General features: G+C 35.3%; 1 protein-coding gene across 10 annotated transcripts in view; it reads left to right on the top strand.

Annotated features, from left to right (window-relative positions):
- Positions 1 to 6,164: 6,164 nt before the first annotated feature.
- The window catches only part of SCN3A (sodium voltage-gated channel alpha subunit 3), an 81,501-nt gene continuing 63,120 nt past the window's right edge, over positions 6,165 to 24,545 (top strand). For 8 of the 10 annotated variants that reach the window (XM_042994602.1, XM_015541581.2, XM_042994603.1 and 5 more), the window contains exons 1-7: positions 6,165 to 6,428; positions 11,937 to 12,055; positions 14,911 to 15,000; positions 19,152 to 19,280; positions 19,932 to 20,023; positions 21,093 to 21,365; positions 21,576 to 21,639. In XM_042994602.1, the coding sequence (XP_042850536.1) occupies positions 6,165 to 6,428; positions 11,937 to 12,055; positions 14,911 to 15,000; positions 19,152 to 19,280; positions 19,932 to 20,023; positions 21,093 to 21,365; positions 21,576 to 21,639 (1,031 nt within the window). The remainder of the gene's footprint in view (positions 6,429 to 11,936; positions 12,056 to 14,910; positions 15,001 to 19,151; positions 19,281 to 19,931; positions 20,024 to 21,092; positions 21,366 to 21,575; positions 21,640 to 24,545) is intronic. The other 2 variants (XM_042994600.1, XM_042994597.1) reach the window with 1 other exon arrangement.

The following is a 24,545-nucleotide window of genomic DNA, read 5'->3' as shown; positions in this document are numbered from 1 at the left end:
AGAATCCATCCAAGAGGCAAGATCAGTAAATAATTCCTGATACAGTTGCAGATTTCACATTGAAACTAATTCAAGCAATTATTATTTGTAGAGTTTTGGTGTGGATCAAAGAATATTCAAAACTGCCTGAAAAAAACAATTAAAAAACTTGTTTTTCCAGCTACATATATATTTATTATGAGGATTTTCTTCATCTACTTCAATCAAAACAACATATCTCAGCAGACTGAACCTAGAAGCAGATAGGAGAATCTGGTTGTATTCCAGACAGTAAAGAGATTTGCCCAAATTTAAAATAAATTCCTGGGGCACCTTGGTGGCTCAGTCGGTTAAGTGTCCGACTTCAGCTCAGGTCATGATCTCATGGTTCGTGGGTTCGAGCCCCATGTCGGACTCTGTGCTGACAGCTCAGAGCCTGGAGCCTGCTTCAGATTCTGTATCTCCTTCTTTCTCTGAATCTCTCTCTCTCTCTCAAAAATAAAAATTGACATTAAAAAAATTTTTTTAATAAAATAAAAAAATAAATTCCTTTTTCTCACACCATTTTTTTTTCATCTGGGATAGCATAGTTATTTTTTATTAAAAATGTGTTTTGTATGTAAACACACAAGGGCTTGTCATTATTAAGTTAATAAAAGTTTTTAAATCTTAATTTTTAATATGATAAATATGAATAGATAAGCCCCCCATAAACAAAAGCTCTTTGATATCATCAGTAATTTTTTTTAATGTTTATTTATTTTTCAGAGAGAAAGAGACAGAATGCTAGTGGGGGAGGGGCAGGGAGAGAGGGAGACACAGAATCCGAAATAGGCTCCAGACTCCGAGCTATCAGCATAGAGCCCAACGCGGGGCTCAAACTCATCAACCCCAAGATCATGACCTGAGCTGATGTCAGATGCTCAGCCGACTGAGCCACCCAGGTGCCCCGATATCATCAATAATTTTAGGAGTCTAAAAGGGAGCGCCTGCATGGCTCAGTTGGTTAAGCCTCTGACTCTTGATTTTGGCTCAGGTTATTATCTCTTGGTTTGTGAGTCTGAGCCCCTCATCGGGCCATAAACTTGACAGTGTGGAGCCTCCTTGGGATTCTCTCTCTCTTTCTCTCTCTCTCCCTCTCTCTCTCTTTCTCTCTCTCTTTTCCTCCCCACTTGTGCTCTGTCTCTCTCTCAAAATAAATAAATAAACCTAAAAAAAAAAAAAGGATCCTGAAATCAAAATGTTTGAAAACCATTGTTCTAGGATCACCCCCACCTGTCTGTCCTTTATCCTGCCACTATCTTTCTAATCTTCAAATCAATCCCATCACTCCCCATCCATGGTTTACCTCAGCATGCTGTACAAGACCTTTTGTGATTTATATCCTGCCAGCGTTTCAGCCTTGCTCTAACCACTTTCTTTTGAGCAGGTTGGTCTCTATGAACTTCTTAGTTCTTAGTAATGAACTTCTTCTTAGTAATGAACTTCTTAGTTCTTCCAAAGCTCTCCCTGCTTTTTCTTATTTCTGGGCCCATTCACATACTATCTCTACTGATTTGTCTTCCTACCAACTTTCCTCCAACTACCACCACCATGCCAGTTGGTCAAATCACAATTAGTCTATAAAACTTTCTCAGGAAAACTTCTCTGAACCATAAGCCTCCTCACCCTTGCCTGGGCAGAATAAATTGCTCCCATTTATGGAGCTCAGACAATAACCAGTCATATATGTACAATGGTATTATAATTATTTGTGTAAACATCTCTCACACTGGACTGTCAGCTTTTTTTTATGTTTATTTATTTTTGAGACAGAGAAACAGAGAATGAGTGGGGGAAGGGCAGAGAGAGAGGGAGACACAGAATCTGAAGCAGGCTCCAGGCTCTGAGCAGTCAGCACAGAGCCCAATGCAGGGCTCGAACTCACCAAGGCGAGATCATGATCTGACCTGAAGTCAGATGCTCAACCGACTGAGCCACCCAGGCTCCCCTGGACTGTCAGCTTCTTAAGAGTAAGGACCATGGGTGCCTAGTCCAAACATAGTGTTGACACATAGTAGTCTCTCAATAAATATTTCTTGCATAAATGATCCTAATCCTTCCAGGCTATAAACTCTGTGGTCCATCCCTAGAATAGGATTTTGGAAACTACAGTATTTTTATTGATTAACAGAGATGCATTTGGTTTACTCACACACATTCACACACACACTTTGGTTTTTAGTCAAAGAGATCATCTCCTCAGGTCTTTTTTTTTTTTTTTTTTTTTAATCTTTTTTGTCCTTGCAAGGACAGTTCTAGAGAAAATTTGGCATATTAAATTTGATATATTTTAATAAATTATAATGCACATATATTCATTAATAATATATATCCCACACCAAGGCATCAGTAGGAATTAATTTTTAAAAGTCTGCTCTAATGGAAATGTAAAATTATGTAAGAGGTCTATATAATTGGCTCACAAAGAACAAGAGGGAAGAGGAAAAAAACTTAAAATCGAACTGCTTTAGAACTATGAGAGGTTTCTAAACAGCAAAGCTGCAGGAGAAGCCATGAGAAGGAATCTCCCCTCGCTATGATTTTTAATGTCTCAACCTATCCAAATATTGGGCAAACCCTACTCAAGGAAAAGCCTTGAGTCTGGAACTGATCTATGTTCTCAGGATTTAGAAACAATAGTGTGGCAGTTTCAAAGAGACTTTGTTACTTTCTTTTGGCCAAGACTCACATTCGTTGTGCTAGTCCTTGCAAACAGGAAGGTAAAGAATAATTTGTTTAAATATGTGTTTACGATTTTGTGATGGTACCCTGTTCCACGTCATCTCAGAGAAATCAAAGTAATCTGTACAGATTATTGAAATATTTCTACATTAGATATTTTTTAAAAATTTTAATGTTGACTTATTTTTGAGACAGAGAGAGACAGAGCATGAACGGGGGAAGGTCAAAGAGAGAGGGAGGCACAGAATCTGAAACAGGCTCCAGGCTCCGAGCTGTCAGCAAAGAGTCCGACGCGGGCTCGAACTCACGGACAGTCAGATCGTGACCTGAGCTGAAGTCAGAAGCTCAACCGACTGAGCCACCCAGGCGCCCCTCCACATTAGATATTTGTAACCTAATTTCATTTTAAAACCTAGGAACCAGGAAATTTCAATTAAATGAGTATAAGTGGTTATTTCTTTGTGGCAAAGTGTTGCCACATATATGGTAAAGTGTTTCAATGACAGTGAGGTTAAGGGAAGTTAAATGTCATAAACAAATTGTTAGGCTCAGTACAGACCCAGAACTCAGGATTCTAACTGCTGCATGCTTTTCATTCCATTGTTAATAAAGAAACGAAAATTAGTTTAACTAAACTCTCAAATACAATAGTAAACTTTCTTCTTCCCTAAGAAAGCAGCCATGCTTCATAGAAACGTCTTAAGATATCTTTGTCATGCTGTTTCATTTTCATTTAGCACTTGGTAAACATCTTATCCATTTAGTTCATGAAAGGTGATGAGAGATAGATGGATTACACATCTCTGGGTATTTAAGGCTTGCAGTTAATGCACAAACTCCTTCCACATTCAAAAGTATTAAGGTGATTATTCTATAACAGCTTAGCACTGGATTGGCCATGTGTAGGTCAAAATGAACATAAAATGGCAAAAAAACTTTAATTCTACTTTGTGCCATGTGTCGTGAAGTTAGAAGGCACAAAATAAACAGGTGATTAATTTTTGACTAAAATAGAATAACTATTCTCAAAATTTCTAATTCATATGCTACTCGATGGCAAAAAAACAAAACAAAAAAGCCCAGTCCCACCACAAACCAGAAATTCTTTTTCAGAACTAGTAAGGAAAATGGCACAGCTTTTGACATCTGATATTTTTTTTAACTTACTTAGAATATACCTTCATAGTAGCAGAAAATATAACAATGTCATATTATAAATACTAGTTAAATGAAAGGACACAGCTATTGGGGTGCCTGAGTGTCCGACTTCGGCTCAGGCCATCATCTCACGGTCTGTGGGTTCAAGCCTTGCATTGTGCTCTGTGCTAATAGCTCAGAGCCTGGAGCCTCCTTCGGATTCTGTGTCTCCCTCTCTCTTTCTCTCTCAAAAATAAATAAACATTAAAAAAAAAGAAAAGAAAAAGCTATTAAAAATACTTAACTCATTAGAACAGACCAGGGCACTAGGAATTCAGATATAAACCCCCAAAAAACCATATGTAATAATCTATAGTCATTTTTAATCTATATCATTTTTCTTATGTTACTATAAGATCTGGAGTTTCTTATTGTCTGTAAGCTCAGTATATACATGCCACAAACAGCTAAGAATTAGAAGGCCATTTAGGGATAAATGACTATGGAGACTAGAGTAAATGCAGGGGCAGAAATGGGGTAGGTGGTTGGGCTAGAAAAAATGTCAGACGACTCTGATGATTACCCCAATGCCATGGTTGTAGATTGTTTTACAAGATGACTGATGTGCTCATTGAAGTTTGTTTATTGTTTCTATTTTCTAGGTTTTTTAAATGTGATTTTTGACATGATGCAAAATAAAATAGCTATTAACTTATGTTTCACAATATATGTAGCTGATTTCTAGTATTTTTGACCGTTCTGTCACACTTGTAGCAGAATTTTTTTTAACCTTCCCTGGAAAATTGATCAGGGTCACTCCACATGTCTGCTTTCTTCTCCTTTCTAATCCTAGCCAGTTGCATGGCATGTGAATATGGCCCTGTACTTTCTGGTCCACTCTTGGAGCTCTGTGGTCAGTTGTGGTTCCACCAAATCAGGACCTCACTTAAGGGAAATGCCTGGAAGTGTGAGGATGCTTGAAACCACAACAGAGGACACAGCTACAAGGAATGAAAGATAATTATATTATGATGGTTGACACCAACACAGCGCTAATTCCAGAACAGTCTAGACACTTAATGTAAATTAATTCATTTACTCGTTACCATAATCTGGGAGGTCATTTCTCATAGCTTCCCCATTTTACAAGCGGAGATTGAAGAACTGAGGGCTTACATTTTGCAAAGTCATGTGGCTCATAAATGGCAGAGCCAGGGTTAAGAACAGAGAGAGTCTAGCTCCATAGTCCATGCTTCCAAGTACTACATCAAATGGAAGATTCAGAAAGAATATGAAAAGTGTCTTGGAATAATTGAATAACAGCAGACTAGAAAATGAAATATATTCCGCCTTGCCTCAGAAGATGCTTCAGAAGGATCCAAGGTGAAAGTTGAGAGAGAAGTTTTGATTTCTCTGTCGCTGCTGATGGTCAAACTTTGGAGAACCCATGGTCAATGATAATGATGCTGATAACCAGAACAGTGGTTGGATTAGGCAAAACTTCTTTTCCTATCCTGAGATTTTATAAGTCAGGCATATACTACTGTGTTTCTTTGTTTGGAATCAGTATGATGTGATAAAAGGAGCAGGGAAAGAAATGATGGGTCCTTAAGTAGTTTTACTGACAAGCATCAATGACATTATTCTCTTCACCAAATGTATACTATATTTTGGCTCAAAAGTCTCTGACCCGACTTTGACAGACCTATATACTTGGCTTATTGAAAATTAGATTGGATAATGATGCTTCCAGGTTAAAATTTGTAGTGCAGCACTAAAAGCACTATTTTTTTTTTTAATTTTTTTTTAACGTTTATTTATTTTTGAGACAGAGCATGAACAGGGGAGGGACAGAGAGAGAGGGAGACACAGAATCTGAAACAGGCTCCAGGCTCTGAGTGGTCAGCACAGAGCCCGACGCGGGGCTCGAACTCACGGACCGCGAGATCGTGACCTGAGCCGAAGTCGGCCGCTTAACCGGCTGAGCCACCCAGGCGCCCCTAAAAGCACTATTAATGTTTATACTTTTAAAAAGTTACTAGAAGAATCCTCAAAGGGACACTGTAAAATGTTCATGCTGAAACAACATGCAGAAAAGAGCAACATGCGTATTGAAGAAGAAAAGAGCTTTTCACCAAAAATAAAGTTCATTTATTAATATACTAGCAAAAAAGTTACTAGAAGAAACATTAAATGACATCTTGGTTGATTTTCTCAATCCCTCTCATTCACTGGCTTTCCTCTCATGCATTTTTTTTTTTTTTTTTTTTGCAGGCAATTCTTATGCAAGAAGCTAAACGTCATTAAATGTGCAGGATGAAAAGATGGCACAGGCACTGCTGGTACCCCCGGGGCCTGAAAGCTTCCGCCTTTTTACTAGAGAATCTCTTGCTGCTATCGAAAAACGTGCTGCAGAAGAGAAAGCCCAAAAGCCCAAGAGAGAACAAGACAATGATGACGAGAACAAACCAAAGCCAAACAGTGACTTGGAAGCTGGAAAGAACCTTCCGTTTATTTATGGAGACATCCCTCCAGAGATGGTGTCAGAGCCTCTGGAGGACCTGGACCCGTACTATATCAGTAAGAAGGTGAGTGTTGATGTTATTGATTTTAAAGTTAAGTGATATTTTCAAAGTTAAGTCTTCAATTAAACACTTAACTTTAATATACTTTTTCCTGGCTCATACACATACTGCATCAGAAGTTTTCTACCTTTAGAGAGTTTATACTTTTTATTTCCACTTACTTTTAGGCACAGTATAAGCAGAAATATTTACAAGAAATGAAGTCAAGATTTGGCTACAGTGAAGAGATATGAGAGGCGAACAATTTCTACAATTTCATAGTAACTGAGATAGTCAGAATTAAAACTGATGCCAACAAAGCAAAATATCTGTTATTACTGACATACTTAAGCACATGGTAGAGAACAGAAGAACAGCCATGCCAAAGAAGAGTTGTGGGCATACGTACTTCTTATTTTTTAGTTTTTAATTAGCTTGAGGTTTCCTCACAATAGATTTGTACTCTAGAGGGTATTTAAAATTTTTTTTTACAGTTATTTATTTTTGAGTGACAGAGAGAGACAGAGCACATGTGGGGGGGGGGGTGGCAGAGAGAGAATGAGGCACAGAATCTGAAGCAGGCTCCAGGCTCTGAGCTGTCAGAGCAGAGCCCGATGTGGGGCTTGAACTCACAAATGGTGAGACCATGACCTGAGCTGAAGCTGGACGCTTAACCGACTGAGCCACACAAGCACCCCCAGAGGGTAATATTTTTATTTAGCATCCTCCTATAGGAAGAGAATACATTGACAAGCACAGTCATAATTACTTATTGTTAAAACATCAGTCCGTGAAAAAAATGTCAAAAACAGAAGACAAAAACAAAATACTCAAGTTTTCTCTATCTACATATGATTTAAATCAAGTTATGACTGCCTTCCTAAAGCTATAATAACCACAAAATTCTGTCAGAATTAAATAGTTTTTGAAGATAACCAGCTTTGCAGAGTTTATAGTAAATATTTTTTAATAGATTATAGATTCTGCATGATGTAATTGGGTATTTTGGCATTTTATAACCACAATTTATATTTCACATTCATAAGAATAAAAACAGGTATGTGTAGAAAATAAAGATAAATAGATATCACCATGAATTGATGGTTTGTGGATTTAAAAAGGTTTTAAACACCTTTATTAATTAGAGCCAGTCCTTTTAAAAGGAATGGCTAAGGAAATTGCATTCTCTAAGCGGTACACAATTTAAACAGAGAAGATCAGTGATGTTAAAGAGCCTGGCAGTTAACCATCCAATCGTGGAGCTAGCCCTATTGCTCTAAAGAAGGGTTTCTCAAACTTGCATGTTTATACACATTATCTGAGGATCCTGTTAAGATATAGATTCTGACTCCACAGGTCTGAGAGGAGTCTAGAGATCTACATCTCTAATAAGTCCTCGAGTGAGATTCTTGCTGCTAATGCATGGGCCACACTTTGAGTAGCAAGTTTTAAAATGTTTTCTATAAATCATCAAACAAATTTAAATAGCTAAGCATGGCCCTTCTTTTTCCTTTGAAATTAGTCTCATGAAAGGTGGCATTCAATATAGATTCATATATTTTTAAAAGTAATTTATTCCAGAACTTTACTACAGAAGCACTAAAGAAAAATTTGAAATTTAGTTACTGTATTATTACACAATGATAAGTGAGGCATCCCCCAAGAAACTATAATAAAATTGTCCTTAAAATTACTGATTCAAAGTATATATTTTAAAAGATATCTTCAAGAGACAGGGGAATGCTTACTCTGACATGGTTAAAAGTATTTGCTACTTAAAGAAAGGAAGTGTTCTTAAGGAAGGAAATTGGTAAGATTAAAGGATGGGGAAAATAACAGAGACAAACACTGGCATTTTTCAAGGGAGACAGATCTGAAAGCATTTTCCTCCTGAAATCAAGTCCATTTCATTGCAGAGGGGCTACACGAGGCTACTGAACAGAGGAGGCATTAAACATTCTGCATTTGATTAAGTTGACTTAAGTTGACTCAGCAAAGAACCTTCTTACTAGAATTTGTCTTCCCATAGATCTGCTTGAAAGGAAAGAGTATGCTGGTTATGCCATTACAATTATTTCAGTCCACGTGACAGAAATAAATCTTGTTGTAAATAAATAGATTTGCATTCTGATTTTGTATGTCATGCTCTTAAGCTTGGTTAATATGAGTCTGCTGCCAAGAAACAGAATTGTTCTCTGTGTGCTAACAAAGTCAGTTCTTACTGCCTCCCTGTCTGAGAACCAGATTTGGACCTTGATTTATTCATGGTGGCCATGACCCATCTCAGGAGACATCTATTTACTCTTTACTGTGGGTGCACTGCTTTTCTTTATGAAGTATCTAGAAAAATGAAGACTTAGGTGATGCTATTGAAAAAGATGGTAGTTCGTGATTGTTAGGATAAACGAAGCTAATGTAAAAAGCTAATGGAGAAGTTCTGGAATTTAAGAATATGGTATGAAGTTTATGTTAATTATATGAATAATGCAGGTGAAAGGCATTTTAAAATCGTAAAGCATTATGTAACAGTTTGTTGCCATTAATTAATGATATGTTTTGCATGCCTAATTTAATCAGATAATCAGATGAGCCACATCACAATGCATTTTAATGGTATTTAAGTTGGCCAGGTAATAACTTAAGAATAGTGACAGTGATAATAATGATAGCTAATAATGTGCTCAGACAAAATAGGTGTGGATTTCAGGCACTGTTTGGGTGTTTAGATGGCAGAATTCATTTATTATTCAAGAACCAACAAGGCAGGTACCATTGGCCTCATTTTACACATGGGTTAAGTGTTAGTGTTAAGCGTTACACATGGGTTAACCCCAGAGAGGTTACGTAACTTTGCCCAAGTTATACTCCATAAGAGGTCGATTCTGGGATTGAACCAGCAGTCAGAGCTCTTAAGTACTAAGCAAAGCTATATATGGTATTTATTGATAAAATGAAAGATAATGTTAAAAACTGCTTGTATAACTTTTTGAATTCTCTGATTGAAGTGGTCCTACTTAGAGATGGAAAGCTTACTCTTGCCTCAAGTAGTAAAAATTTTAGTGAACCTATATGATGTATATTTATCTCTGAAAAAGCAAATAGCATTCCAGAGTGAACAATAACCGGTTTGACGCACTTTCAGCTATTACCTTCATCATCTTAGTGGCAATATGCAGTAATTGTCTTTTAGCCACATCATTATTTATCATTACTTGCAGACCAGATTCTGGAGTTGACACTATCTACTCCTCTTCCAATTATCTGTCACTCAAATAATTTTCAGTTTAGCTACATCTCTCAATAACATCAGAGCCCCAAATTTCAAACGTCTTCCTTGTAATTATTTCGCTATATAGGATAGTAGTATTTTATTCTTCATTTCTCAGAACTCAGGTTTTATACCAGGTGTTGTTCCCCCAGAAATAAACTGAAATTGTGTCCTTAAGGCCTGCTGTGTTCCAGAACCTGTAAATTCACTGAAGATGCCCTTGGCATGTCATTTTTAATCCCGTTACTACCACAGAGGCTAATCTTTCAGGGGAGCAGAGGATTCCATGTTTAAAGGGACAGTTCATTCCTGTCACTCTGTTTTTGGAGATTTTCAAAATAAATTCCCCTCCTAATGTTACAAGTGTTAACTGTTTTTTCACGGCAATTGTTTCACAAAAGCATAAGTAAATGCACTTTAAATTATGGTGAACTCTACATGTTATTGAATGTCTAAATAGATCTAGATTGTTTGAAATGTAAATAACCTAATCCTGTAAAATCAAGAAAATCCTTTAATGCATTTGTGCTTGAAGGGCAGTTTTCTCAATGTCCACTGTCCTGTGTGGATGATCTCAATGCTAGAAAGAAGTTTCCTTGTCCTTCTTATACAATTGTTCAAATTTATAGATTGCAGTTCATGGAAAATGGTTGGTTACGTAATGCTTGACTCCATGGTCTTGAATACAAAAGGGCAATGTACACAGAAATTGTTTTCTTTGCCTTTAATACTCACAATATAAATATTTCTCTCTACCTATTCAAACACTACCGTGTTGTCAGTGAACATGATTGTATGGGATACAGCTCTTGAAGAGTAAAAACATATTATTAAGCAAATGGATATATAGATGTCTTAAAGGTAAATGACATCTTAAAGGTAAGCCTGCATTTAATTAAAACAAGTATTTATGTACAAACCACACTATTAAATACTGTGGAAAAAAATGGAGAAAAAGTAGATTACAGGCTTTTTATGCTCAATAGTTTATAACAACTTCTAACCTAGTCCTCAGTGGAATGAACCCTACATGTAAACTGCTACTTGACTATAATTACAAGCAACATGCCAATGTGTGCAAATTAATACACTAAGACTTACTGGTAAAGGGAAACAATTAGGGAGCCATCAGAAGGCAGTGATTTATCTGGAAAGACATGATGAAGGAGGTGACTTTGATAGCTGAGGACATTTTCTGAGGGTAGGGCTTTTCAACCCTGGCTGCATATTAGAATTGCCTGAGGAAACTTAAAAAAATCCCATGTCTATGCCCATCCTTTAGAAATTCTGATTCATTTGGTTTTGAGTAGAACTCAAATATTGGCAATTTTAAAATCACCTACGGAGATTCTAATATGCAGACAGGACTAAGAACCTTTGAAATAATAGTGGATGGGACCTCACTGACAGGCTTGTTACGGACCCCAAATGGGGGGAGTTTGTATTAGATGACCTCACAGGTACCTCCTTCCTCTAGGATTTTATGACACTCATTTCCAGAATCAGAAGGAGAAGCTGACAGGCTGTGAGCGGGATTGACAAGTGGACTGATTTGGTTGGAGCAGAGATGCCTTGGTGGTAAAAAGTAAATGATCTTAGAGAGATGTGGTAGGTAATCACCGGGTAGCATAGCTTAAATGCTAAGTTGATGATTATAGGTTTCAAGTCATAGGATTTTAGCTATGGAATGCCCTTTGAAATGATGTCTTTAAGCCTAATTCTCTATGCAGCTGTCCCTTCTCAGTATTACCAGCAGATCTATAGAATCAGCAAAACCAGGTTATTCAGCCTGTTTAAACATCTTAAAATAGGACAACTACCACAGGGAAAATACAAAGGCTTCATAAGCTTTAGAGTTCAAAGACTTGAAATAATTAAAATAAAAGATTATTTTAGTAGCAATATGTACAGAATAATCTGAAAAGTTACCAAAGCTGGAGACAGATGGTAAGCTTTAAATAAAGTTGGAATCTGTAAAGTTACAACTTGATAAAAAAAAAAAATTCTGTGTAGGATCATTAGTTTGTATCAGAAAGTTGAAACCTTAGAGACAAATTAGGTAGTAGTAAATCATATGTTTACTTGTAGCTATATATTAATTTAAGGGAGAAACATATAATGTGTTTATAGTTATGATATACCAACTTGTTTAAACAAACAGGTTTGAACAAACAAATCAGTTAAAAAGTTCTTCATGTGTGTAAACTCTCCAAATAAACCACATGTCTAATCTAGTGACTTTTTTTTCATATTTTCTTTTTCAGACTTTTATAGTATTGAATAAAGGGAAGGCAATTTTCCGATTCAGTGCCACCTCTGCCTTGTATATTTTAACTCCGCTAAACCCTGTTAGGAAAATTGCTATTAAGATTTTGGTACATTCATATCCTTTTCATGTGACTGAATGCCTATGGTTGATTTTAAAGAAAATGTCATTCATATGTATATGAATATATTTTATATATTTATATTTTATATATATTCCTTTATATGTTATATATATATAATTATTTTGAGATTAATGGTGACATTGTTATTTAACCTGTTCTCATTGATTTTCTGCTATTTATAAAAACATTAGCATAGAATTACTACTACGATTCTAGAAGTAAAAAAATGAATGATGATAATAAATGTGTAAATGAAACGCACTGTGTAGAAGGAATAACAGCAAAGCTACTTCACACTTTTATTAACCTCAGTTAGACCATACATAACCACTGCTAAAGAAACATGATCTGTATTACCAATGTTCAAACTTTTATGCCCTAACTGGTTCTATATCTTCAGCACCTGGGTCTGTCCATCCTCCTTCACTAAATATTTGTTAAACTACTATGTGCCTATATATCTGATAGTATATATTTAAATATCACTGAATTTAGGACTACTTACAATGATAGTCAAAAAGTACACAAAAAAGGACAGAATAGCTGTGGACTTCAAAAGTGTTCTCAAATAGGTAATGATAAAATAGGTATTCAGAGGCTGTGTTCAAGAATGGGCATTGATTTTTATTTAAATTCCAGTTAGTTAACATACAGTGTAATTTTAGTATCAGGTGTACAATTTAGTGATTCAATGCTTCCATATAACACCTGGTGCTCATCACAAGTGCACGCCTTAATCCCCATCACCTGTTTAACCCATTCCCCTACCCACCTCCTCTCTGGTAACCAATAGTTTTTCTCTGTAGGTTAAGAGTCTGTTTCTTGGCTTGTCTCTTTTAGCCCCATGATAGTTTTGTTTCTTAAATTCCATACATGACTGGAATTATATGGTATTTGTCTTTCTCTGGCTGACTTATTTCACTTAGCATAATATTCTCTAGTTCCATCCACATCATTGCAAATAGCAAGATTTCATTCTTTTTTATGGCTGAGAAATATTCCATTATGTGTGTGTATATGTATATGTACATGTACATGTGTATGTCTATGTATATATACACACCACACTTCTATATCCATTCATCAGTTGATGAACATTTGGGCTCTTTCCACAATTTGGCCATTGTAGATAATGCTGTTATAAACATTGGGGTGTATGTATCCCTTCCCATTATATTTTTTGTGTCCTTTGGGTAAATACCTAGGAACGCAATTGCTGGATTGTAGGGTAGTTCTACTCTTACTCTAGGAGAGTTCTTTTGCAGAACCTCCATACTGTTTTCCAGAGTGGCTGTACCACTTTGCATTCTTACCAACAGTGTAAGAGGGTTCCCCTTTCTCCACATCCTTGCCAACACCTGTGGTTTCTTGTATTGTTAATTTTAGCCATTCTGACGGGTGTGAGGTGATATCTCGTTGGAGTTTTGATTTGTATTTCCCTGATGATGAGTGATGTTGAGAGTCTTTTCATGTGTCTGTTAGCCATCTGGATATCTTTTTTGGAAAAAGATGTCTATTCTTGTCTTCTGCCCATTTTTTAAATTGGATTATTTGTTTTTTGAGTGTTGAGTTTGATAATTTCATTATAGATGTTGGATACTAACCCTTTGTCCAATGTGTCATTTGCAAATATAATCTATTCCATAGGTTGCCTTTTAGTTTTGTTGATTATTTCCTTCACTATGCAGAAGTATTTCATTTTGATCAAGTACCAATAGTTTAGTTTTGCTTTTGTTTGCCTTGCCTCAGGAGGCATATCTTGTAAGACACTGCTCCAGCGGATGTCAGAGAGATCACTGCCTATGTTTTCCTCTAGGATTTTAATGGTTTCCTATCTCACATTTAGCTCTTTAATCAAGAATGGGCATTTTATATAGACAGATTCAAAATGGCCTTCTAAAAACTAAAAGAGAGACAAGAGACTGATTAACCTAGAGACAGGACAGACAGGACTGATAATTTTTTGAGGTTCATTTGAATTATTTTCATTCTATGGATTCATATTAGAAAGTATTTATATTTTTAAATAAAAGATTTACCCCCAAATAATCATAATTTTCCTTAGAGTGAAGTCTGATTGAGATCTTAAGAGAAATTAATTACAGCTAATTCTCAGGAAGTTTTCAAAATACTATATCTGTTTTGGTATGGTGTGGACTAGATACAGGAAGATAACTACATGACCTATGAAGTCCCCCCACAGGTCTAGAGTGAAATCAAAAATTAGAAAACAATATTAACTTACCAGCAAAAAATGATGTATTCCTTTATTCTTATGTTTTAAACACTAAAAGAATGAGACTAATAAGATGATTAAGAGTACCTAATTACAGTAGAATGCTCAATCAGTGTCATTGTTGAATATACTGGGCTATACATTCCTAGGGTTTTTATATTGTACCCATTAACATTTTGTCAGTTAGTGGTGACTTTAAATTATATCTGAAGTACAATCTGAAGTACAACTTCAGATATAATCAAAGTCAGACTTCTTATACTTTTTTACTGTGAACTTAGTAAAGAACAGTCATTTCCCCTTGCAGTTCTATTTCACATAATTGCTTGGGATGTAAAATTCCCATTGCTTCAAATACATATCTCTATTAAATTCGGTTTTGTGAGAAAAATGAAAAGGAGTAGACTCAGGATGTATGACAGGCTTTACAATTTCTTACTTCTTATTTTATTTTAATACTTTATTACTATGATTTTTGCCATTGCTTTAAAACAAATAAGTAAGACTAATTTCACAGGTAACTTTGTTGATGATTTTTTTTTTTTTTGGTATTTGATCGTTTGTAAATGGCCGTGATAATATACTAGCATTTATTCCTTAACTATAATCTACATTATTCAGCATGCTTATCATGTGCACTATTTTGACCAACTGTGTATTTATGACCTTGAGTAACCCTCCAGACTGGACGAAGAATGTAGAGTAAGTAGGAATGACTTCTTGGAATGAGAAATGCACAATCAAATTCTCTCACAGTCTCCTTATGATTATGGTCTGACTTAAGTTTCCCACTTTTTGGAGTCAGGCTAAAAGCTTCTAAGAAAAAGTTATTTCCATAACATGAAAGAAGAAAAGGGAAGTTCTTTAGGGGAGTTTTTCTTCTATAAGGTAAGTATTTTTTCCCAACAAATTCATGACAGTACCTGTTTAAGAAAGGTTATAAATAGTACACATTAGCTGGACTAAACCAATCATTTAGCTGTACAATTAGCTGTACTAAACCAGTCATTTAGCATAAAAGTATAGTTATGTATTTTAGATAAAAAACAATGACCATCTGAGTAATATGAATAAAATTATTGTATTCTAGTGTATTACTATTATTGCTATATTTTCGTAAAACAAATTTAGGTGTTTAGCATTATATATTATATTAGGTATCATGGTTATATATCATTATATTTAGGAAAGTAGCTTAGATGTTTAGTTACAGTCAGATATGTAGTTTATTTAGACACAGCATGTGTGCTAAAACACCATAGATGTCTTCCATAAAAGAAACAAAATGTCTCTACAAAATCAGAGCTCAAAAAAAATAATAGGGCTTAAGGGGAAAACATGATTAAGAGCAGATCATTCAAACTTATGAGATTTTGTGATTAGAACACTAATAAAAGCAGTAACAATCCCAATAAAAAAAATACTGGCCTAGTTAAACGTCTGTAGATGTTTGTACCCAAAGTCATAGCCAACAACTCCTTTGCAGTCTCAGACCCCAGGCCTTGTCCTTTTTCTTTTAAGATGAAGACCCTGGGGACATTTCTATCATGTCTTCAAATTAAACATTTGATTCATTATTTTAATACAAAGGGAAAGGTGTAAGCACAATAGTTTTGGGGGCATGTTAAACTAGCCTCTGCTTGCACTGAAGAAGGCTCTTAGGTCAATTTTCTGCATTAGTATTAATGTCTTCTTTTAATGCTAAGGATGTTCTATTTAAGTATGACGAAAAAGATGCCACTAATTGATTCAAAACATCAATATGGGGAAAATTTTGCATTAACTAACACAATTTTTGCATCATAATAACAACGTTATTCCCTAAGTTATCAGTCACATATGAGATTATTCATGACAAAGAAACGCATTAATTAGTGAAACAGAAGGTGTTTAGGGTATGTAGGCTATTTATGTATGGTATAATACAATGATCAGGTTTAGTGAAAGGAAGTTTTTAGTATGTTCTTTTTGTTGTCATATTTTTAAAAATAATACCCAATAGGAGATAAATTATTATGACAAACATTGCCACTTCTATTTCTGCCTTTGTAGGCTTCTTTGAGGATTTAATGCACTATTCTAAGCCATCATTTGTCAGTGATCTAACACATTAAAGACTTTTTTTTCTCCTTGGTAGTAACTTGGAAATGCTCCCTAGAAATCATTTTAGGAAAGAATCCAGTTCTTATATTGAGCTAGCAATTTAACAGAATTTTTAGTTATCATTTATCATCTGTGGGTTAACAAATGGACATACCTATATAAAACTATTCTGTATGTACTTTTCCTAGCAGAAATTACTGAAGCATTTAAACCTGTGTAAATCTCATTTATCTGTAAAACATTATTAAAAGATAGGCAAAGAGGACACTTGAATATTATTACTTGACTATGCAGGTCTCTCGTTTTATTTTATTTATTGATTTATTTATTTAATTTTTTTAATGTTTATTTATTTTTGGGAGACCGAGAGACAGAGTGAGGGAGGGGTAGAGACAGAGGGAGACACAGCATCTGAAGCAGGCTCCAGGCTCTGAGCCGGTCAGCACAGAGCCTGACACGAGGCTCAAACCCACAAAGTGTGGGATCATGACCTGGGCCGAAGTCAGACGCTTAACTGACCGAGCCACCCAGGTGCCCCAGGTCTCTCGTTTTAAAGTCATTTTTTAGAGATGACTATATCCATTATGAAAATAGTCTTACCCCCACAAAGTTTTTGACTTCATCAGTCAGTGAGAAAACTTTGCACAAGTTTCCTGATCATTTATCCCTACTCATTTGACAGAAAAGAGGCAGGAAAACAAGCAAAATCAGTGGTTACAGCCAACAAAACAAAGCTAACAGAGTCCAAAGCAAAAAGAAGATAACTCAGTTCTGACATGAAAACAGGACATTGGTAGCATAAACAGTCCCTGTACAAAGAGGTGACACACACAGAATAGGCTGAGAACCATATTGTATAGTGAGGTCATGTTACGAAAGGGAGGCGGGTCTATAGACGTCATAATTATGGGAGAAAACCTCGGTGACATGGACAGAATCAACAGCATGATTAGAGTCTAGTAGGGGCAGAGCCAAGAAAGATCAAGGTACCCTTGATTCTCACTTCCCTGTTCAATCTAGTTTGCTAATAGGTACTTCTGAACACCTGTTCTGTGCAAAGCTCTATCTCAGATGTTAAGCTCTGGGACTCTCTTCCTTGAATAGCTATCAACACTCACTATATACTCCAAATGTCACAAATTTTCTTACTTTTCTAAAAAACAGGGATAGGAGTAGGAACTTTCATCTTACCCCTAGTAAATCTGCAGAAAACTGAGAATTGCCTAAGCATAGACCATAGGACATTAACCATTAATGTGATAAATAAAGCACACATTGAGCTGTCTCTGATGGCTTTTTACAAGGCAGCTATCTTCGAACAGAAATGTCATGGTGGTTATGTGTAATGTGCAAAGATCCAAACTAAAACACAAGTAAATATAAGCGTGGCGTTGTAAAGTATACCTTTTCCTAATAAGGTCAGCTACTTCATAAGTAAATATAGCAATTACACTTATTCCTCAAAAACTAAGCTGAATTATTTTAAAAGGGAGGAGGAATATTCTTAGGAAAACCTGATATGAAGATCTCTGCATACATTTTTCTCTTATTTCTTTGTTCCTTTCTCTGAGAGAAATTTCTGCAGAAAACAATGGAAAAATAACTCCCCTAACGTTATTCACATATACAATACTAGTAGGCAGGCAAATATAATTGTTTTTAATATAAGTAAGTCAAATCTTTGTGACTTGGGTGAATTAATCTGAAGGGGTAATCGTAAATCGTACTTTTTTAAAAGAACACAATATTGAAAAACAAGTATTCTTTCTCAACTATTTTTGGAAGAAACAGAAATAACTTCATATTGTCAACACTCAAAGGAGAGAGAGCTAAAAATGCACTGTATCAAACAGTAAATGGAAAATCTTTCACCATTTTGGAGGGTGAAATTTGAATTTAAGCATATTTAAATGATGTGTCCCAATTGTATAGAAATAGTAGCTGATGCAAGGTTAGAATCAGAAATTTTGTTTATCTGTGAATTTTGGTAATTGTGTAAATGCACATACATAAAATACTAATAAATTGAAAATTTTCTTATATATATATATACACACACACATATAGATACAAAGAGAGAGAGAGAGAGACAGTTTTACAAGCCTATGCCTGACTCTTAAAAAGGGGAAGCATATTTTCTAGATTAGACATGTGATATATTCCTAAAAATAATTCTACTCATTAATAAATTTGAATGAAATATTTTATTATAAATAAACAAATCCAAGAAATTTTACCTCTAGAGCTGTATTGTCTAATGAGGGAAACGCTAGCCACATGTGAAACCTGAAATTTGTCTAGTCTTAATTGTTAGAATAATAGTGTTTCAGATATATTGGTTGAAATAAAATATAATATGAAGATTAAATTCACTTGTTTTTTCTTACTTTTTTATTTGGCTACTAAAAGTTTCCAAACAACATATGCAGCTTGTATGATATTTTAGTCAAACAGCGTTGCTCTAGAGGGCCAAGCTGGATCATTATGCATAAAACACATGAAACTATTATTCTAAAAATCTAAATAGTTAAACAAGATCAGATTCTTTGGGAGAAGATATTATCTCTTCAGTTTAACCCTTCACTCAGGCTTGTAAGATTAATTAAACTAGTCAAGTCTTTGTAAGTGGAAATAAGAAACAAGATTTTAGCAAATTAAAAACCACAAAAGGATAAGATTTGCCATGTTGAAAATATGTATATTTACAGGTCAAATGAAATTGTTAATTTTTGTTTGGATGCTTTTCCTAGGTACACATTCACTGGAATCTACACCTTTGAGTCACTTATAAAAATCTTGGCAAGAGGGTTTTGCTTAGAAGATTTTACATTCCTTCGTGATCCATGGAACTGGCTGGATTTCAGTGTCATCGTGATGGCGTGAGTATTTTTGAAAAGTTGTTAAACTCGAAGGAATGAAAATAGTTGTAGCATCAACCAGATTGTTGTGACATATTTTAATTGTAGAGTGTTCTTATTAGCCAAATTAACTATATGCCTCATATGTTTTGAGAATACACATTAGAATACATATTGCAAGGTAAATATATCTGGTAAATGAGCAAATAAACAGAATTACTTTCATGTCATAGAGTCTTCCACATCATCAAAATGAAGTTATGCATTGACTCTAACACCTTCAACTGTATTTTGATTACTTTTATAAACAAACTTGTTAATATTAGTGAAAATTACATTGAAATAAAGCAGCCTGCCGCTGAGGCACTCTGAGTTCTGTAGCAATTCCATTTGTTAAAGTCAAGAGGCTCTATATGCCAAACCCAGCTTTCATTCTTTACTTGGAATAAACTTTGCCAAAATTATCAGTAACTCTGATTTAATTCTACAGGTATGTAACAGAATTTGTAAGCCTAGGCAATGTTTCAGCCCTTCAAACTTTCAGAGTCTTGAAAGCTCTGAAAACTATTTCTGTAATTCCAGGTAAGAAGAAACTGGTGTAAGACGATAGGCTCCTTTTATCTCCAACTTTTCTTGTGTATTATTGTGTTGTGTGTGAACTCCCTATTACAGATATGTGACAGAGTTCGTGGACCTGGGCAATGTCTCAGCACTGAGAACATTCAGAGTTCTTCGAGCCCTGAAAACAATTTCAGTCATTCCAGGTGAGAGCTAGGTTAAACACTGGGGTGGACTTTAAATACACTGTAATATTCAGGTTGAAACCACACTTATGACATTAAACTTGTTTATTATTCTTGTTTGTCAACTTCAAGAATGCCAAATGATGTTTCCATGCAGTTCAGTTCCTAAAATTTTAGAAATTACATACTTATTTATAAAGTCATCTGAGTTTAACGGAGAATTGCATGAGTGTCTATAAAAGTACTAGTCTGCCCTAGTACATGTGTGCACTCTCTGTCTCTCTCTTCCTTTTTGCATTTATGATGTAAAGTTTTCTCTTTTACAATCTGGAAAAAGCTTTGCTAGCATGCCTTTACTAATTGATTTGGGTTTTACCATTCACTGCAGGTCTATTCTGAAAATAGATCTCCTTTTATAAAGGAGAAAAGATTATTATTGAACAGCATGTACCTGGGGATTGTTAGTATTTTCAATTCTTTTCTCCTCTGATTATAGCTACATGGAGGCTGGTATAAAGAATGGGTTGGAGGGAGACAGCCTCATGAAACACAAAATCTGAAATGAAAAGTAACTACAAGTTCATCTTTAGGTGCTCATGGCAACATGTAAAACCACAGGCAAGAAAGCTTCCTGCCTAGGGGTGCCTGGGTCCCTCAGTCAATTAAGCATCCAACTTCGGCCCAGGACATGACCTCACGGTTTGTGGGTTTGAGCCTCACATTGGGCTCTGTGCTGACAGCTCAGAGCCTGCTTCAGATTCTGTGTGTGTTTGTCTCTCCCTGTCTGTCCCTCCCCTGCTCACACACTCTCTCTCTCAAAAATAAATGAATAAGCAAAAAAAAAAAAAAAAAAAAAAAAGCTTCTTGCCTAGATATTTACACTTTCATTTTAAAATCCCCAGAAAGCATACTATTCATAAATAAAACCTGCTTTTCATCCATTTCCCAAACCATCTGGCTATCCATTAAGCTCTGGTGTCTAAACAGCCAAGCAACAGTTTATGGGAAATGAGAATGTGTGTGACTAAGAAGATACACATTGTGGCTTATGACACTATTCCTTGGATGACCTATTGTTGTCTCTCCTCAGGTTTAAAGACCATTGTGGGGGCCTTAATCCAGTCCGTGAAGAAGCTTTCTGACGTCATGATCTTGACTGTGTTCTGTCTGAGCGTGTTTGCTCTAATTGGTCTGCAGCTGTTCATGGGCAACCTGCGGAATAAATGCTTGCAATGGCCCCCAAGCGATTCTGCTTTTGAAACCAACACCACATCCTACTTTAATGGCACAATGGATTCAAATGGAATATTTGTTAATGTAACAATGAGTACATTTAACTGGAAGGATTATATTGAAGATGACAGTAAGAAATATTGCTACATTGTTAACCTGAGTGTTGCTGAATGATTTTTCAACTATAAATAGTTGAGGCTGTGGGGTTGAAGCCATCTTTGTAAATATACTTTATTGTGTCCACTTTGAAAATAACTGATAGTCAAACTCTAATTTATTCCTAATGTCAGTAGGATTGATATGAAATGAATTAGCTAATTCTTCTTTATTATATTAACAGGTCACTTTTATGTTTTGGATGGACAAAAGGACCCTTTACTCTGTGGAAATGGCTCAGATGCAGGGTAAGAAACATCATATAAAAAATGTAGAACACTTTGAGAAAAAGCAGATAGGAAAAAAAATACAAGGGTATTCTTACATGTAGATTGTAAAGAGTAGCGCTACCTACCTAGGAAGTACCTTCTCTATGTTACTGGATTGCTATTAATTCTAAATTCACAGCCATTAAAATCACCCCTCTGGGTGAAGACCTTTTTTCCTAGAATTCCATAGTTAAGATGTACCTGATTATTACCCCAAAGTGTGAAGACCCATAGTCTGTTTTTTCTGTAAGCCCATCAGAGCTGTTTAATAAATACAGGGAAGAAAACACAATATGGGCACATTTTGATTGATAATGGGTATGTGTTGATGTGATGAGCTTTGCTGTGGCTGGAAAAGATCCAGAATATAACATGATCTTCAGGGCAAAAGCTCATTTGGCAAATTGCTTTTGAGAGAGTTGGTTGTTCTTGAAGTAGCATGTGCAAAAAAGCCAAGGGACAGATATATGTCAAAGCCATGTACAAGTTTGAGTCTGTATACCTTACAGTTCTTTTGGTCACATTCTACAATAAGGGGCACTTTAATATCTTAGTCATCCTGCTGGTCTCTCATACTTAACATATTTTCCCAAGGGGATTAAAAAGTGATTTTAGGTCAGGGTATAATTTTTTTTAGAAGTGAAGGACAGCAACATTAAGTGACTCTTAAACCACAAAACTTACACAGAACATATTTTGAGTCATCCCAGAAAATGGGAAACTTGTATGGCCATAAATATCTAAGCGCATTATTGAAAAAGTGTATCAGTCCCAGAGATGGTGTTGACAGGGGGAGAATTGTTTTCCTGACGTTTTTCCTAACCTTTTTTTTAGGAGAGTGTAGTAAATAAGAGCATGAATTCTAGAGTTTACATATACTTGGAATCAAACCCTAATTCTGACATTTATAAACCCTGACTTTGGAAAAATATTCTAAGCTCTCTGTATCTGAGTTTATTTATTTTTAAAATGTGGAAAATAATATTGTCTCTTAGGGTTGTTATGGTGATTGATTAAGTAGTACACATAAAGTACTTGGATTAGCACCTGGTCTATCATGAGCATTTAGTGCATTTTAGGTATTATTATTTTATAATATTATTATTATTGTTAATATAAAAGCCTAGATAAAACTTTAGAGAAGGTTGGATGATACATACTTTATCCCTATTAAGCCATAATAATCATTTCTCTTTATTGGGTAGTTAGTATGCATTAGGTGATTTATATGGTAAAATTGATGGCCACTATTGTTAATTGTCAAATAAAATTCTGAAGAAATCTACCTAATTTCAAGACTTCCTATAACACTACAGTAATCAAGACACTATGGTACCTGGGAAAGAATACATATACAGATCACTGAAACAGAAAAGAGACAGCACCCTGCCCCCCAAAACACAAAAATAGACCTACACAAATGTAGTCAACTAATTTTTGACAAAGAGGAAAATGCAGTGCAATGGAGATAGGAAAGTTTTTTTTGACAAATGGTGCTGGAACAATTGGAAATCCAAATGCAAAGAAATGAACCTAGGTGTAGATCTCACACCCTACCCAAGAACTAAATCAAAATCAATCATAGACCTAAATGTAAAATACAAAACCATAAAATGTATATAAGAAAGCATAGAATAAAATTTACATGACTTCAGATTTAGTGATAAGTTTTAAACACCAATAACAGAATCCATGAAAGAACAAACTGATTAATTTGGACTTAATTAAAATTAAAAATTTCTGCTCTGCAGAGACACTATAAAGGGAATGAAAAAACAAGCTATAATTGGAAGAAAATATTTGCAAAACATGTATCTGAAAAAAGACTTGTATCCAAAATATACAAAGAAAGTACTCTTAAAACTCAACAACAACAAAAAACCCAAATAACTCAATTTAAAAGCAGGCAAAAATCTGGACACCCTATAAAAGAATATATACACAAGTCTAATAAGGATATATAAAGATGCTAAACAACATTTGTCATTGGGGAATTGAAAATTAAAACAAAAATGAGTTACTACTATATATTATATACCTATTAGAATGGTTAAAAATCCAAAAAAACCTGGCAATACAAATTGCAGAACAACAAGATGGATGCAGAACAATAAGAATCGTCATTCATCGCTGGTGGGAATGCAAAACAGTACAGCCACTTTGCGAGACAATCTGGCAGTTTCTTACAAAATAAACACAGTCTAACCATATGATCCAGCAATTGCCCTACTAGCTATTTAGCCAATTAAATTGAAATTTATGTCTACACAAAAACATTCATGTGAATATTTATAACAGTTGTATTCATAATCACAAGAAACTGGGAAGCCTGGGTGGTTTAGTCAGTTAAGCATCCAACTTTTGATTTCAGCTCAGGTCACGATCTCACAGTTCATGACATTGATCTCCATATCAGGTTCCAGGCTGCATGGAGCTTGCTTGGGATTCTCTCTCGCCCTCTTTTTCTGCCCCTGCCCTGCTCATACACATGCACACATGCTCTCGCTCTCTCTCTCTCTCTCTCTCTCAAAATAAATAAACTTAAAAAAAAACCAAAAAACTGGAAGCAATCAAGATGTCCTTTAACAGGTGAATGGATAACTGTGCTGTATTCATCCAGTGAAATATTACTCAGTGATAAAAAGAAAATGAGCTATCAGGCCACAAAAAGACATTGAGAACCTTAAATGCATATTAATACATGAAAAAAGCCATATAAACAAAGCTATATTCGTCTGATTCCAATTACATGACATTATGGAAAAGATCACAATAGAAATGATTTAAAAAATCAGATTTTCAAAGGTTTGGGGTGGGTTGACTGGGTGATACACGTAGAATTTTTTAGGGTGGAGAAATTTCTTCATGATTCTGTAATGATGAAC

This window comes from Panthera tigris, chromosome C1, assembly GCF_018350195.1.
Source record: "Panthera tigris isolate Pti1 chromosome C1, P.tigris_Pti1_mat1.1, whole genome shotgun sequence".
Classification (NCBI taxonomy): domain Eukaryota; kingdom Metazoa; phylum Chordata; class Mammalia; order Carnivora; family Felidae; genus Panthera; species Panthera tigris.
This window is presented reverse-complemented; position numbering and strand designations above follow the sequence as displayed.